Consider the following 18,088-nt stretch of genomic DNA (forward strand, 5'->3'; position numbering starts at 1 on the left):
GAGATAATTTTTCATGGGTCTCTCACACTTCTGCACATCTGATGAAAAGAAGCATTATTGCCTATTTTGCTATTTTTAAGGATTTTTGTACAGTGAAGAGGCTTGGAAGATAGTGTCTCCCTGTGAAGCAAAAAGCTGATTTTAAACAGTCCTGAGAAGTGCAGAAAATGTCTCCCTTGTATCACAGGGCAGATATGCTTACTGTTCAGTACAATAAACACAACATCTCCCTCACGATCCAGTCTACTTTTGACTATTATGAAATATTCAGGTTCCCTCATCCCAGGGTTTCTGTCTTATAATTCAATTCACTGCATGTGCAGGTCTCACTTGGTACTCTTCTCACTGCCCAGTGGGAATTGGGACTTGTGGAACTAGCATAAGAAATGTTGATGCTCTGACTATTGCTCTTTCTGTGAGTAATAGTCTTTTATCTCTGACCCAGGAGACATATATCTTCTGCCAGCATCCATGAAACTGTGCCAGTATCCATGAAACTGTGTCCTTTACAGTCCTTGACAGTATCGCTTATGATTTTTTTTGTGGGCACTCTAAATGGTCTCACAAATGAAAGACTATGATCGGTTTATTCACTTTTAAACATGAGTTCCATGAAGGTATTTGATGACACTTCAGGTATGCAGACAACTTATTTTGATGAAGGCCAGTGAAAACCTTGTCTTATTAAATGTCACAGAAATAAGCCCAGATTTTTATGTGCAACCACAAGCGTGTGTTTATTGCTACTTGGAGTAAATTTTAGATAAATTGAACAGAAAGATTATAGTTTTATTTTGGCATTCAAAAGTAGTAGTAGTAGTAATTATAGCTAACACATATTGAGAGCTTACTATGTATATTTGATATTGCTCTGAATGCATTATTTTTATTAGCTCATTTATGTAACTCATATCTGGTTATAAGATACACACTTATTTTCAAAGCAATTGGATGAACCGGTTTTGTATCATAGGTAGGAGATACATGGGAAATGAATCTTTATCATTAACATTACTTTAGAAACTAGGTTTTATTCACAGTTTGAATTAATACGTTTTGCTGATATAACAAAATATGATGGTAATCATTGTGTCTGAATTATCATGGATCATCTCGTGTATATGAACTTATATTTTTGGAAATATTTTAGAGTCAAGATTAAAATTTAATTGCATTTTAAGTTTATATTTGCAAAGTAAGGCTAGTGTTTATAATGAAGAAATTATATAAAAACTTTCAAAGGGCTTGAGAATTTTGAATTGTGTTCCTTTCTATTTGAAATTTCAATTGTATCCTTAAATGGCTGAAATGAAATTCAGATATTTGGCACTGGTTAACAACTTATTATTTAGGTTTGATTGGACACCATACTTCACCCATGCATTAGTGTACATACTTTTAGAGTTTGGTAAGCATTTTATACTATAAAGTTCATTAGAATGATTTAGACAGTTCTCTGGGAACAAGATTTTGGCCAGTGTCTTCTCACTATAAAGTTAGCAGATTGTTCCAAGTCTAGGTGACATGTAGTTTCTCATAGATGTCACTTGTATTCTGCTTTTTATGTATTTGATAATCTTCTTGAATGAATTTCTACTCATTCATCATATCATAGATTTAACATGAATTCTGGGAATATTTTTTCTAGATATGCTTTGTCTCAATGTGTTAAGGCAAATAATCTGTGGTCAACTTTTGATTGGTTTTCTTTAATTTGATTAGAAAATGTAACAATAAAAAAATCACACTTATGTCCACATGACATCAAGAAAATCTTGTAAAGTTCTTTTTATTTATAGCATTTAATTTTTATATATTTCTCCTTACTACATTTTTAAGCATGGTGAGGAAAATAGGATGCAAATTGTAGGGCCTCTAAAAATTTGCCATTATTTCAGGAGACTGAGAATTAACTTTATTTTTAGCTTTTATGTGTTCAGAAAAAAAACATTCTTGAAGATCTCATAATTAAATTCAAATTAGATGCTAAATATAATAAATATACTCTATACTATATGCTATACATGTTATTGAATTCTAGACTACTTATGTGTATAGATAGATGTGTCTATGTATGAACTAAAAGATATAATTTTTAGTAGTGTTTGAAATGATACCCAAATTAATATAACTTGTTGATCCTAAAATAATGTGCATTTAAAAAGGAGAAATCATAAAAAAATTTAAAAATAAAATATTAAACGGAGAAATCATTTACCTTTAGGAATAAATAAAATAATCAACTAATAACTTTTTTTAAAGTGTCAAATCCATGTTTCTCTTGTATGACATATCATAATAAGCTATTATATGATAGTAAGATGTATCCTTTTATTAATTAGGGTTTGATCAGAGACCAGAACCAGTATAAATGATAAGGAAAAGGATTTTAATATAGGGATCAGAACTTATACAGTTGGCCCTGAGATAGGTAATGGGCCTAAAGTTGCTACAGGCGACAACTATGCAGAAACAATTATTGTATTCACTGATTGACTGAGACAGTGATTCATGCTACCTACCACTTTGATGAAAAGAGTGATTATAATTTATAGTCTTCCTGTTGGAGGACTGGAATTTCATGAAAATTCTAATGAACAAAATGCAATTTCCCTTTCTAACATTTGAGACAGATTAATATTCAAAACCAATTTTATTAAATCCACCTCTGCTTAGCACTAAGTATGAGCTTAAACTATGTTACTGTCTTTATAAGGAATAAACCATTCATAATATGATTCTTGCCAAAGTTATGTCACAGTATGTAGAATGGAGTGAGGCTTAACCAGATAAAGAAATATTCAAACCAACAAGTAGATGATTGCTTATTTTAAGATTAATATACCAGTTACTAATCAATTAATAAGTGCTAAGTATCATGCTAAGTACTATACATGAATATATCATTAATCTATTATTAATTAAGGAGACTAAGGTTTAGAGATCCTAAGTAGCTTTCTGAAGGTCACACAGCAAATGGAAAATGAAGTCAATCCATGACTGACTTTTAAAGAGTCAGATTAATACAAACAACCACCTCCATGCCATTTCTGTTTTATCATTATGATATTGTTACTTTTGCTCTATAGGTTTTTCTTAAATTTTTTGAGAATACCTTTTCAAATCTAAATACTTACTTAAGAATAAGTAACAGCTCCATTAAATATTAATATATATCAACAACTTGAAATTCTATGGTTCCAAATTTTAATCATATTCAGAAATTATTTCTAAAATTAATACATATGTGTATACAAACATATATACATACATATATACATGTGTTATGTGTGCATGTGTTGTGTGCATATATGTGCATGTATACATGTGTGCATACATATGTGTATATCCATTTATATTACATATAAATTATATATGATAGATGAATTTTTATAAATGGTTGAGTCATCTCCATTTATTAGAAGATATCTTAAGAGAACATTTTATAGTATTCATTATGTTAAATAACAACATTTAGTATTCTGAACATTAAGAAATCCAACCAATTTTTCACTTTTGATATTATACAAGGCAGAAAAGAGGGATGTATAATTGAATGAAATCAAGTATTCTTCTAAAATATGGATTTTATTTTTGTTTCTTCTTCCTCAAGGCTAAATCTAATATGCAATTCAAGATGCAGTTTATCTCCCTTATTTAAGTATTAAGTTATATTATGATAAATGCATGTTAGAATTAAATATGCTAGCTAATTCTATTCATAATAAATCTCTATAGATAGTAACTCTACCTGCTTAGTGTAAATCACTGACTTAGTTACTTTAAAGCATGAGCATTAAGTACTCAAAACTTCATAAAACTGAAAACCATAATACATCATTATTGAAATGAGCATAAAGATTTTGACTGCTTTATAGTTCTTCTGATTTGGCAGGAAAAATATTTAGGTTGATTTCACATAATAGTTTAGAATTGTGTGCATTCATTTAAATTGAGATGATGAAAGGTTATGCTAGGTACACATTATGGACAACACCAGTGAATAGTACAGATGTAATAATTAATTAGATTGATAGTACAATATGAAAGAAAATATAAGGCAAAGGTAGATATTATCAGCTTCTCTGGTCCATATGATCTCGCAAAATGAAATTGCTCAAAGCTTCTTTGAAAAGTAGATGGGAATCACATTGGGCAATGTTTGCTAATATCATGGTCTGTAGTGGCCATGAGCATAATCATTTTGTCCAAGTTTGAAAGTTTTAAGTAATTTGAAAGAAAAATGTTTATAGAATCTTAAGCAGTATTTCTAGAACTTCAAAACAAATAGTTAATCCAGAGGTGAAAAACCAATCAAATGAGACCAATAACTGAAATGAGAATTTGAGTAAAACGATTTGGTTGTCTTGTGCAGGAGTGTTTACTTAGTTCATTACATCATTTGAGCCATTTTAAATTTATTTTCCAATTATCATAGTTTTAAAGATGCTGTAGTTTAATTAATAAGAATAAACTTACAGACTTAAATAACTAGCCACGAAATAACATTCATTTTGTTATCCTAGTGGAATCAGGATTTTTAAAAAAATTCTCTGAAATCAAAACATTAAGGCAAAAAGATCGATTGATTTTATTATGCCATCAATCTTAGTGAAAGTAAAAATGTCTCTCAAAATGAACAGAACAGCCTACTCACAATTTCAGAAAGAGGGTAGTAAAAAATCTCAAGTTACAAATTCAACATTTGATGGCTAATATCATTATTAGAACAGAGTTAAATCTTAGTTTTACTAGATATGTCCCTTTGAAGAAGAGATTTCTGACATCCTTTAGTGAATGTTGAGGTATTAGGAAAACATGATTATGAATGACCCAATGTTAGAACAGTGTTAAAAGGAAAAAGACCTTATTGTTAGGTAAGTATAGAAATGCTTGAATAGAGAGAGGAATGAAGTGAGTGACAGGAACAATCTCACGGATTACTGCTTTGGCACGAAGATTCTAGTATTCTGCAAGCTTGCCAAATAAATTGACCAGAGAAAAAGTCAACAGATTAACTTCAAGAATTAAGCTTATTAATTGATTTTCATGCAGAAATGAATCCACCCATTATGATAGGAAAATACTTTCTTTGCTTTCCCAGCTGCTAGCTTATATATTAAAATATTTCTACATAAACTATTGATGAGATGTAAACTTGTTTTTTAATGAATGTTCACTGACCTGAGACAATACGGTACTGTACCCCTTCGTTTTGGGCTGATTTACATTTGAGCCAGAATAAGTTGTTAGATCTAATTATGAACTGAAAATATTTGAATTGAGTTGTTCATCTTCACAGCCTTCTTTCTTGTTTTCTTTTATTTAGAGTAAAATTTCACTGTTCCATCCATAATTTAAGAACATGCAAGAAGGTAAATGGATCTAGGTAAATTATATATATTTTTTGTGTGAAAAGTATAATTATCGGAAGTTAGTTAAAAACACATCAATTCTGTTTTAATTTTTATGCATGGAGCAGTTGTTTTGACAGATGGATGGACTTTATTTTTGTAACCGTCCGGGAAAAGTCTGCGTAACACAGTCTAATCAGTGCTACATATTTGTAATGTTTGTTTTTGGATCACTGTGCTTTTGGCTCCTATATCTTCTTCTTGGGAAAGGCATTTTCTTTCTGATTTATTTTTCCAGGCTACTATCTCTATGTGTAATTCTTCTATCCATTTGATACGAAAGCATTAGAAATCCTTAAAAAATAAGTGTAAATAATTTGTCACTAAGTGTAAATAATTTGTCACTAAGGATTTGTCATTACTCCCCAGGTGTGGCCAGGGGGTTTACTCGTTTATAACTACATTTACTTTTATTTCAAGACTAAGTTAACAATGTATAATGCTATTGGTCTGGGCTACATTTCAGTAAAATCAGAGGTCAGTATGTTTGCCTGACTCTTGGAAAGCCAACCTGTTGCTAAACTTGTCTGTGTATATCAATTTAAATTCCAAAAAGGATCAAAGCTTGAAAACGAATTCATTTTGAACTGATTACATTCTCTTTATAACATTGTAAATCCACCAGTGCTGAGCAAAGCAGTGCAGTAGTTTAATGCCAAAAAGTACATTACATTCTGAGTTTTCAGAATCGTCATGGTTCAAGAAAAGGTCAGAAACACTCTTCTTCTGTCTCCCTAGAACAGAAATGTGTGAAGTGTGTTTCCTTTTTCTGCCACGCTTCCTCCTTTTTTAAATGGAATGTCCAGGCAGCTTCCAAATAAAATGAATATCCTGTTTTGGAACACTCAAAACCCTTGGCAGCTATGAGCTAGAGAATAAAAGCAAATGAATGACAAGATTGATACTCTTTTATGTAGGTTTTCTGTTTAAAGAACAAATCCTCACTAACAATGTCTCTTTCAAGTTTTTGGTCCTTTTCTGTCCAGTTCTTTTAATTCACTGTTTCCTCCCCCATTGTTGTTGATGAGTTTTCTTGCGGCTATTTTTAACCAATTTTGAAAGAATTTCATTCAGTTTCTATTTCATTTCAGTCTTAACATGCTTCTATAGACCCAAGAAATTTCTCTCCATTTTATTTGCATCAACCTTCACTTCAAAATAGTATTGAGCTAGCCCCTGGGCATGGCAACAGTATAACCTGCTGCCAACTGGGAGAGTTCAGTGGGGAAATGAAAGAGATCATTCCAGGCCTTAGGCCAAAAGGGTGGGTCTACTTGCTTTGTAGCACAGATAGACTCTGTTATCAGCATTCTCAATGGAATCACTTGCCAGATTTCACAGCTATAGTCCTGCAACAGATTTTTTTTTTTTTTAGGAGCTCTGTAGAGAAATAGTTGTCATATTATTATAGTTCTTCTTTGACAGTTAATAGAAAACAATTTTAAATTATGATATTTGATGTGGCCCAATTTCCTAGTTTTCAAGAACCCTGAGAATTTTTCAATCATTAATTTTTGCCAATCAGTTATTCAATTGATAAAAGATAATTTCTGTGATTTTAGATTCATAACAGTTTTGCATAGGTGACATAAACCCTCATTTATGTTCACAAATATCCTTGCTCATAAAATATTTCCTTTCTTCTATCTTTTATTGTGGGGAACTACCATCTATTCTCAAAGTTCTAGAATGCAGTCAGGTGTTACTAATGGGATTAAAGAAATTGGGTGTGCATTCAAAATTGCATGCATGGCAGACAAATTAAAATCCTGTTCTTTTCTAAAATGAACAAGACATCCATCTGGGACTACCAGTATTATTTATTAGAATATTCATTTGCTTACTAATATATACACAGCCAATTCCTTGATTTCAACATATGGTGATGAAACTGGTTATTATAATCTTGAATGTTGAGTCCAGAATCAGGGACAGTTATCTTTATGTAAAAGCAGAGTATATGGCCACCTACATGTTTCAAAAAAAAGGACAACATTTTCCTGAAAATGACTTCTTTGCAAATGACTGAATTTTCTTAAAAGAACAAATAAATCCTTTGGGTAAGACTCATGAATGCCTCATTTGTAAATGAGTTTATCAGATGTTACCTCTTTCCTCTGCCCTAGCTTTCATGCCTTATCCTCTTGGGGAAAGAGGAGAAACTGTTACAGAATGGGAAGTTGGTTGCTAGGAGTCTTGGAAGTTAAGTTATATCGGTTTCACAGTTTTATCAAAGATTTACCTTATTCAAAGTGAAACATGAATGAAATCCATACACCCTTTAGCTAGAAAATTTTCTTCATAGCAACTTGAACAATCAGTCGATTTCAGAGCTTAATTTTATATGTTATAATGCCTCACTAGACAAAACTAAGATTCAGGATCTAAGTAGTAAAATAGTAAGAGAAATTAGAAGTTTATTGCAGTTACTTACTCTCCTAAGCTACGCAGCATACATTAAGAAAGCTTGAGAAGTCATAACTTGGAAATTATATTTTACTTTAAATAGTTCTAATTTACTTTTATGACAATGTATTTATAGGACATACTTAGATCGCATTCTAGAAAAATCAATGATGATGGAAAACAATTATTAAATTTCAATATCAACGATCTTGCTCAAGTTTGGTTGTCTGTCTCCCTTTTTTTTTTTTTTTTTTGTTTCATTAGAGTAATAGAGTTAAGACCGAAATCATTAGCTGCAAACAGAATACAGATGTCATGTGGAAATATACTGAAATTATTTTAACACTTCAGTTATAACCTCCACCTGACTGCATAAGCCCCAGTGCATTCTGAGCTTTCGTTTGATAAGTCATATGTGATAGTGACTTTGGAGTGTTACACACTTAGAGGTGCCAGGACCAACCCAATCCTGTATTATGCTTGCTAGCCTTGCTTGCACTATAGTCTGCTTTTGATATTTATCTGCATTTTTAGTTAGATGTTTGATCTTAATTCCAAATGTTTATAGACAGAAACAAAAAATAAAATCTATAATCAATAATTTTCAGTGCAGTTTTATTTAGCATATAAATACTCTTAGATCTTTTCAAAATGGGTATTATGTATTCCATGATGAACTCATATTTTCTAATTTTTAAATTTTTTAAATTTTCATGTTAATAAACTAACATTTTAATTAAAGCTATTTTGAGAGTTTTTCTTTTATAATATTGATATAAATTCATCTATTTAAAATATTTTACAAAAATTGAATCTTTCCTACTCTCTTTTTTTGGGGGGGAGGGGCAATAAAATTATCCATACTATATTCTGAATATCTAACTTTTTTTCAAAAAATCTTTCCTCAACAGTGACAAAAGGCAGAGATTTCTGTTTGTTCATAGAAAAACATTTTCTTTCACAGGATCTACAGACATACTAGAATATATAGGAAGAATATAAATAGCTCTGTTTATTTTTTTCACAGGTGATATTTTATTCAGAAAATAAAGTGGCAGAAATGTCTGAACTTCTATAAATAATAATGAGACATATGATTAGAATTTACTGTTATCACTAATTGTTCTTTACCTGGAGGATTCATGGCTCATTAGGCATTGGGGTCCATGTGTGGGTTTAGGATATCCTGAAAGTATATATTAATTATAGCCACTTTTCAAAAGATCCCTTAGCCTACAGACATTCCAAACTCTAGCATCTTCTTTATCTAATCAAAAAATACCCAAATTGTCTTTGAAGCTGAAGTGACATTTTCAGCAGGAGGTGGCTCTGCCTTCTTAGGATCTATAGAGCTCACTATCAAGCAGCACTACTGAAGTTCAAAGTCACTCGTCCATCACGATGGGTTAATTTTTGATATTTAAACTTCATGTTTAAGAGAAGATTATATTATCTTTTATTTTTATTTTCTGTTTCCAAAATTAAATTCAAAGCTAATTTTTGCAAAAAGATCTTCACCATTGACCATTGTATTATTTATCTAATTCATTAATTTATCATATGGTTTGCCGTTCCCCTCATATCTAGAAAAGACACCTTTGTTGGTTATCTATAACTTTATTCTATTTTTGTATAAATAAATTATGAATAGTTTTATTAAAAGCATTATAGAAGAATGTATTTTATTTAGTTTTCCCCAAAGTAAGAACTTCTTTGATTTTAGTTCATGTAACAATATGAGCAAATAATAGAATAATAAGCCTTAAAATTGCTGTAATTGCTGTGAAAAGTACACCAAAGAAATCTGTTCAAGCAGCCTTAACCCTAGAGGATATCTCAGTCATACTGACAGCTAGAACTCACCGGTTTTCCTTTTGTCTTACAGAAAGAATGTGCTAATTTCATCAAGGTGCTTAAGGCTTATAATCAGACCCACTTGTACGCCTGTGGAACTGGGGCTTTTCATCCAATTTGTACCTACATTGAAATTGGACATCATCCTGAGGTAAAGCTGGCTTTTAAAAAATAGTGTTTGTCCATGACTCCTTCCTATTCAAATGCTTCATTACGAATTTATTCAGCTCATTTAGCTTCTAGTTAGCTATTCAGTGGGACCTACTTCAAATTCAGATGCTGTTATTAATTTTAATCTGTGAATTCAAAAACAATAAGACCATCACTCAGCAATAATTATGGAACAGGAAGAAGGAAAGAAAAATCATTTGCTTTCACCGTGGATTACAGAGTCCAATACATTGTGCAGCAGATGTCAGCAGGCTGAATCTGTACTGTTTTCTCCTCCATTTGTATATTGCCAACTTTCCCCTTTATTTCCATCCTCTGCCAGAAGTGTCTGCCACCCCAGTTGTTTTCTTCTACCTAAGAATTAAAAGGATGCCACATATGTGATCTGCTCTTATGCTTGACAAAAATTATTCACACGTGTGTTCTTGCTCAGCTAAGCATTGTTTTTATATTTTTGGTTATTATTTTGGCGATATGGGGGAAAATGTTTATCTGTTTTCCTAAAAGATGTGTTAGTGAGAAAATTTAGTGAGGAGATTAAATTAGGTAAACTTAAGTAAAAATTGAAATTAGGGGAATATTTAAAGAAATAGTTACTAATGTTGAAAGTAGTTCCACGAATTGGGCTTACTAATAGCTTTCACTTATATGCTCTTTTATAATGTTTGGCTCAAAATTCTAAGAACAAGAGCATTTATGCAGTGAGAAGATCATTTGTGACCAACTTTTCTTCCAAATTGGAATTCAGAAATACTCAGCAAATACAGGATTTGTTCCTGGAACATTTCTGAAACACTAAAGATAAAATATAATTTACAATTTAGCCACTTCTTTGTAACTTAAACTCCAGACTCTCTCTAAATTTTCTTAGGATGTCCTAAAGTGATACAAATATGATTTTCAACCCAAAGGCATAGAAATCAAAACCGTGTTGTACCTTTTTGTTTGTTTGTTTGTTTAAGAAGATACCTTAGAGACAATGTGGATTCTAGACTACATATGATTATTGTTACTTTTCTGATGAGTATTTTCTGATGAAAATACTTTCCTTAGGTCTCACCAGTTTAGGCAACTGCTTCTCTTCAGCCTATTTTCCTACTGCATCCTTCCTTCTTCTCTCCCTTATAAGCATATGTGTACTTGCTTACATACCTAAAAGTTTTAAGTAAAAATTAACTTTAAGAAAACAGTTTTACTAAAATTGCTTGTTTCTTGTTGATGAAATTAGGAATAATTTCCTGCTGACTTTGTACACTTAACTCTTTAGCACCTTCTAGATAAATCTCTTTCTCTGTCTCCCTCTCAACTATTTCCTGTTGTCAGGTGCCCTAAAACTTGGGCCTGGGATAATTGTCCCACTTTTTTGTATTCTGGAGATAGCTCTGGAGAATTTTCTCTACATTATACTGTACTTTTTGCACCACCAAGGTGTCATGCTCTACATAGTAATAGAGTCAGGGGAGCTGAGCTTCTAGCACAGGTTAGTGGAGAAGACGTGGGCTTTAGTGTCACATCTGGTTTTGATTTTTTTCTACAGGTTACTAGCAGTGGAGTACTGGAAAAGTTACTTAAGCTCTCTGAGACTCTGTCTCACTAGATGTAAAACAAAACCAAACAAATCTGCTTTGAGCCTCAATATTTATATATTTTAAGTGAGAGCTTGACTACTTACCTCCAACTGCCTTCCAACCCTCCTAGCAGAGCCTGACCCATTGACATTGTTTGCTATGGAAACTCAAGGAGTTCTAATCCCATCATTGTTAAAAGCATGTCTTCTGGCCTCAGACTGCAGGGCTTTTGTCCAATCTCAATTCAATACTAGTCGTTTGATATGGAGAAAGCTACTTATTTTTTCTGTGTCTGTTTTCAATCTAAGAAGTGATAGAGAATGATTTCTACTTCATAGTCGTGAGAGTTTAACATTGTCAAATAGGCAGTAGATGCTGAAAAAAATGTTTGTTATCATTTTTAAAATATAAATGTACATCTTAGGGCTGAAAGCCATTGCTGTCTTTTATGTTAGTACCTGCCACCTTGCCTCTTAAATGCACTTCACTTCATTGGATTTTGTAAATTATGGCACTGGTCTCTCATTGTTTATAGGCGATTATACACTTATCTCATTTTTCTTCATTTTTCAATTTGAAGCTTAGATAAACTTGATAACCTTAATTTAAAATACCATATATTGTTCCCATATTTTTATTACCCCCCTCAAAAAAAATTGATTTTGAAGTTGCTATTTAGTAGAGTTCACAGCATATTTCTTCTGCCTTATGGGTAGACGGGGGAATGGGAAGGTACAGGTTCTGGAGCCGTGCCATTGCTCAAGCAAATGGAAGAGGAGGCCAGTTCCTCCATTGAAACAAATAAATAAAGATTCTCATATGATCTCTTTTCTTGTGAGATATTGGGGTGCAAATATTTTCTGAAATTTTAAAGCTCAGAGCCTTTGAGAGGGGTCTACCTTTAGAAGTTCAGTGATCTTGATATGCATGGCAACTATATTTTGAGAAATACTGTTCCAGACTGTTTAGAAGGTCAGTGAGAAGATGATTATGCAATTATCTGGGGAATTTGGAGCAGTCTAGACAGCCTATCTAGGAAATTCTGGAAAAGAAATTATCATGATAGTTTGTCAAGATGACATAAAATTTAATATTCAGTGCTTAAGCTGCCTTAAGAAAGAATCTGCTTTAAATTAATCTATACTGGTTCTTAAAATACTAGCTTTGGATTTAAACAGCTACGCTGTTTGTGAAGTTTGGGAAAAGAGACAATGTGTACTTCATACAGTTAGAAAAAGAATGAGGGTAACGGAAAGCTTGGAAAAGTAAGAAATAAAATAGCAATTAGACCTTGAACAAGATTTTTAGATTAGAGTTCATAAACTTTCATGAAGTTTGAATTTAATAACTTTTATTTACAAGAATGATTTTTCAGAAAGACCTAGGACACATCTTTGTCCTAGATTCTAGTTTGGAAGTAATATGTATACTTTATTGTTACTTGCCTCACACTACATAAAATCATGAAATAGTTTTCTTTTAAAACTTCTGTGCAGGCTTTACATATTACAAATAATTTTATTTTACAGAAAGAATATTTTGCTTTTGCTTTTATCATGGCTTTCATGGACATTTTAATATTCATTTTTGTTCTTTGCAATGTTTTTCCTTTAAAAATAACTCATTGTCTTACCCAGAGTTCCTAAGATTGTTGAAACCCATTGTTAGAAAATGACTTTATGGACTTGCAATGCCAAATGGTCAATAGCCACAGAAATAAAGACATCACTTTTGAAGCAAATCAAAACTTCCTTCATCATTTAATAACTTCAGATCTTTTAGGAGGAAATTAACAATTATTTTCTAAAAAATGATAAACAGTTTGCAAAATAACCTTTTCATTCATTTTTCTAGTTAAATAGACCTTATTTTTTTTAGCGTCCTAGCATTTTAATAGTAATATTTACACTCCTGGATACTGTATTCCAAAACCTACTATTGCTGTATAGTTAATGCCTTCTGACCACAGCACAGTATGTCATTGATTGCTGTATTAAACAGATTTTTCGTTTCCTGTAGTACATTTGGGAATTGGTAGACATATTAACTAACTCCAGTTCTGTAAGATGTGTGTCAATTAATTCTTGGGTATCTGCCAATAGTACTTGACACTGCAAACAACTGTCAATGAGGTCACATACTTCATACACATGTGCGTGTTTATCATAAAAATGCATGCAGAGTTCATGGAAGGAATGAAACAGAGCTAGAATACATATAAGTTTTGAATTTCAGCTCTTAGCATCCATGCCATTCAAATGAAAAATGTAAGTCATCCTTAAGAGACAGAATATTCCCAAATGGCTTATAGTATATGGCATTTCCCCTTCAAATTTACATCTGTTAACCAAAAAAAAAAAAAAAAGTATGAATTTAGGAGAAGTATTGCTTTTTGAAGAAGTCTCTGGATGTTTTCTCAAATTCCAAATAGGCTTCTTCTAAGTACTCACAGGAAATCTAAAGAAAGATGGACACAAATGAAAGCTGGAACATATTAACTCTATAAATACTCCCATAATGTCATGATCTCAATTTATGTTAGAACAAAAGGGACATTAAGAAATGCAATGAAGCTTAAGGTCATTTCTACAATGACAACCAATATATCTAGATATAAAATACAATCTTTTGTTTTTCTTTTTCCTTCCGCCAAGAATAAAAGTTTGCTTTTATACAAAACTTTGAATCAAATACTCTTAGTAACAGTCCAGCAGGCCTACGTGCTATTTAAGTGATAGTCCGTGCTCTGATGACTAATTTATAAATATAATCAAACCTCTTCTAATTGAGTTATCTCTCTCAATATTTTATGTTATTTAGTCCAGTGGACACAAGTTTATTTCTATGAGGAAATACTAAAGCTGAGATATTTAGATATCTTGACAAAACAATGAGTAGTTATTTTTGAGTAGGTAACATCTTTTTTTTATCTTAGATCATACATTAAAGTCTGTATTTACTTTCTAGTAGGCTAACCTAGTTGAGAAAAGTCAGAATTCCTTGGTGATTTCTTCTCGCTACTCATTATTTCCACCAAAGGCAGTGTATCTTTTATTTGCATTACTAATCTGAGCCAACTGTGGTTAGAGCAAGTTCATAATGGTTTCTGTTTTTCTTTCTTTATCTTTCAATACTTGAATCATGTTGAAAGGTGAACCTGAACAAGTTATTGTGTATAATAAAGTTGTTTCCCTGAATATTTAATATATAAACATCAGAGTTAAGAGATTAATGGCCTTTTACCCTCTACTACTCACTTGTTCAATTGTACAAAAGCTTTTTTCCCCCCTGTTTCTCACAGTACTCACTACTTTTTATTCCCTAAAACAATAACATAAAAATAAAAATAAAAATGTTAGCATTCAATTCTTAACTTGTAAGTATTTGGTTTCTTATTTTAACAGATCTGGTTTACCTATTGCCAGAAAAAAGAATTTGGAAAAAATTAAAGAGTTTTCTAAAGGTACAATGATATCATTATGAATTGCTTATTAAAAGACTAACTTTATGTATAGTACTCAATTTCTGAATAGCATCTTCATTCACAACAGATTAATATAGACGTAAGGACTAAATAACATACAGCACATTAACCAATATATATTTTTCTATTTCTTATGAATTATTTGGTACTCATTCTCCATGTAATCTATTCGAAAGGAAATGTTTAGCCATAAAGTCTTTAATTTCTTTCTTTCTTTCTTTTTTTATCAGTATTACATTTTACAAGAAACACAAAGAGTAATGCCAAACTCCATTGCCTGCTCACCTGTTTGGTCCCTTTCATCTTCTCATTCATTCTTCATCTTCCATGATGACCCTTTCTCTACTTTTGAACTTTGCATTTTCTTTCATTTATTTCTTTTTCTCCTTGCCTAAATTACTTCCTTTGGAACCAAAGTTTAAAAAAGTGGAAATACAGCTTGGATATAGAGGCGAGAAGGAAGGTGTTAGTTTGATATATAAGAACCTTCAGAAAAATAACAGAATAAACAGACAAAATTTCCATAAATCAGAATATATTTGCATCCTCTTGCAATGTGTTTTAAATGGGCATCAGCAAGTTATCTTGCAGATTTATTTTAAACCATGATGGTTCACTTTGGTGATAATCTCAAAAAATGATAAAAAACTATATAAGTACATTCTACATTATTTGAACAACTACCTCTTAATCATGTAAAATCTAAAGATCTTAGTGCCCTTATTTGCTTGAAGCTTATCTTATAATTATGTGAGTGCCAAGAATATATTTTTAATTTTCTTGAGCTAGTGAGAAAGAAACAAATGTTGACTTGATATGTAAATAGCGTATCCCTGCCAAGTAAAGGCCAAAGTAAGGTCAGTGTGGGCTATTTGAAGTAAGATTTTGCTGTGGTTCACATAGAGAAAAATGGTTAGAGAATAAAATCATCCCAGAACACAGAAGAGGGTAGAACTGTTAGCCCCAAAGACTGTATCTTCTGGTCAGTTGAACCACATTAACGTTGCAAGGTGTTTACTTTTAGGATACACAACAATATCATTGTCATATTGCCTTCATATTGCCTATTAGCTTGCTAAAATTATATGGCAGTAGCAAATTCATGGAGTCCTTTATAAAGCAGAGGTGATATTATAATCAGGGAGCTATTTTTCAGGAAAAGAAGTGCTAGGATACCCCATAGAAAGAGTTGCTTTCTGTTTCTATTAATTCCCTCTCTATATAAGCTAGGTGTTGAACAAAGTTCTTTCCCTCAGACACAGGGGTAGTGGTAATGTTCTGCAATCAAAGAAAGTTGTAATTCTTTTTACACAAAGGGAAAATCTAAATATTTAGTATTGATACATATATATTTGAAATACAGCGCTTAAAATATTTTAAAAATTATTGCGTTTTCTAACTTTCATTCTAAGTAAGTTTAGCACTGAAACATGTCCTTTCACTTTTTCTTAATATTTTAATCATGTAATATTTCAAGAACACAGAAAAGTCTAGATATCAACATATGTAGATGGAATTCTAAATTCTCTAATAAACAGAAAATACTTAATATTATCTGACATAAATTATCAAATAACTGAAGATAAGTATATTTTTTATTCCATTTTGCTCTATGTAAATGGACCTTACAAACTATCTCTGCCTATAAAGATATTGTAATATGAACATATTTGAGGAGGGAAAAGCTTTATTTTTACTCAAATTTAATTTTGTACTTATGAATGTTTAGAAATTTCAGCTAGAATAAATATGTTTGAAGAAATATATATTTATGTGAAGGGACATCCTTTAATCATTGCCTAAAATAGTGAATGGCATAGCCCTTCAACTTCCATTTAACAAAATTATTTCTATCTGCATATTTTGCTATTAAACTTTAGTAATTTAAATCCATTCCTATGTAAGTGCTAGAAAATTTGGTAATATTTTAAGAATACAGCTTTGAGATTTTACATTTACATACATTGTTTCGAATTGTCAGAAATCAAACTTCATAGTATGACTACTTTCCATTTTTACTTTATTTTTATTTTTTAGTCTGCCATTTTAATTCAATTGTGCATTGTTGGTCACTGAAAGCAATCTCTGGAATTGCTGAGTGGCTAAAAAGGGAGCCTAATGGGACCTAAAATTAATTCACAGGTTTGTCACTGATTCATTGTGTGTGTGACTTTTGCTGCCTTTGAAATGACAGTAAACTAGTCTCCTCAACATTATTATATCTCAAGATTTCTCTTGTGATATAAAAATACTTATCTAATACATGCTATGTATACTCACTTAAGAAAATAGGTTACTGATTAAGTATAAGACTGGCTTCTATTTCGAGTTATCTCACTTGAGATTATCACAAAGCTTTATACAGAGGCTAAAAGTCTGGATTGTTCTAGTGTTGCAAATGTAGTTTTGTATACATGCCAGAGTTCAAGCTCCTTTTAAGTGCTTTTATTCTGGCAAACTTTTTTTCTTTTGATTTATATTTTGTTGGCATTTAATAGTTGTCTTACCTCATATTTAAATTACTTAACCCAGAAAAGATAGATATGTAGCATCCCACATTTACTTGCCCTTAGCTGGCCTAAATCTTGGAAGCAAAGTTTTCAAGGAGAAATACCTTTCTTGGTATTATGTCATGCTATATAGCAATCGTAAATATTGCCTTGATACTACATCAAATTTTTGCAACAGGAACATGGAATTTTTTTAATGTATGCTAAAATTTCACAGTATCTTTAGTATATGTAAAAAAAATTCTAGAATAGGGTGTAATAACTTATCGACAGAGAAATGGGAAAAGATGATGTAAGTGCTAAGCAAACTATTACCTTTTTTACCATGCAAACATCCAGAAAACTGGAGGTGAACTGATGTACTCTAATTTGTGGAGTACATCAGGGGCAATCTGTTGTTTCCAGTCTCTTGATTAAAATAAACTTTCTATCTTGTACTTATCTAAGTCTGAAATTTTCAATAATCTCCTAAGACTTATTTTCAACTATACTCCTAAGAAAAATATTTTAATTTGAAAGATTTCAGTACAAAAAAATGTAAGTTGGAAAATTTGATATACTCATAACTACTTAAACCCAATACTACACTGAACACAAAGCTCAGCAATATCTGATATCTTATTTTTTAAAAAACTATATGTCCAGCAGTTAAATTGTGACCACAGTTTCCATAAAATTCTT

The 18,088-nt window shown here is 31.5% G+C and overlaps 1 protein-coding gene across 1 annotated transcript in view; it reads left to right on the top strand.

The window, feature by feature from the left end:
- SEMA3A (semaphorin 3A) overlaps positions 1 to 18,088 on the top strand; it is a 196,714-nt gene that overhangs the window by 72,741 nt on the left and 105,885 nt on the right. Inside the window, exon 4 of the mRNA XM_011364399.2 lies at positions 9,706 to 9,825. Coding sequence (XP_011362701.1) covers positions 9,706 to 9,825 — 120 coding nt within the window. The remainder of the gene's footprint in view (positions 1 to 9,705; positions 9,826 to 18,088) is intronic.

The sequence above is a fragment of the Pteropus vampyrus genome, unplaced genomic scaffold (genome assembly GCF_000151845.1).
Source record: "Pteropus vampyrus isolate Shadow unplaced genomic scaffold, Pvam_2.0 Scaffold4, whole genome shotgun sequence".
NCBI classification, from domain to species: domain Eukaryota; kingdom Metazoa; phylum Chordata; class Mammalia; order Chiroptera; family Pteropodidae; genus Pteropus; species Pteropus vampyrus.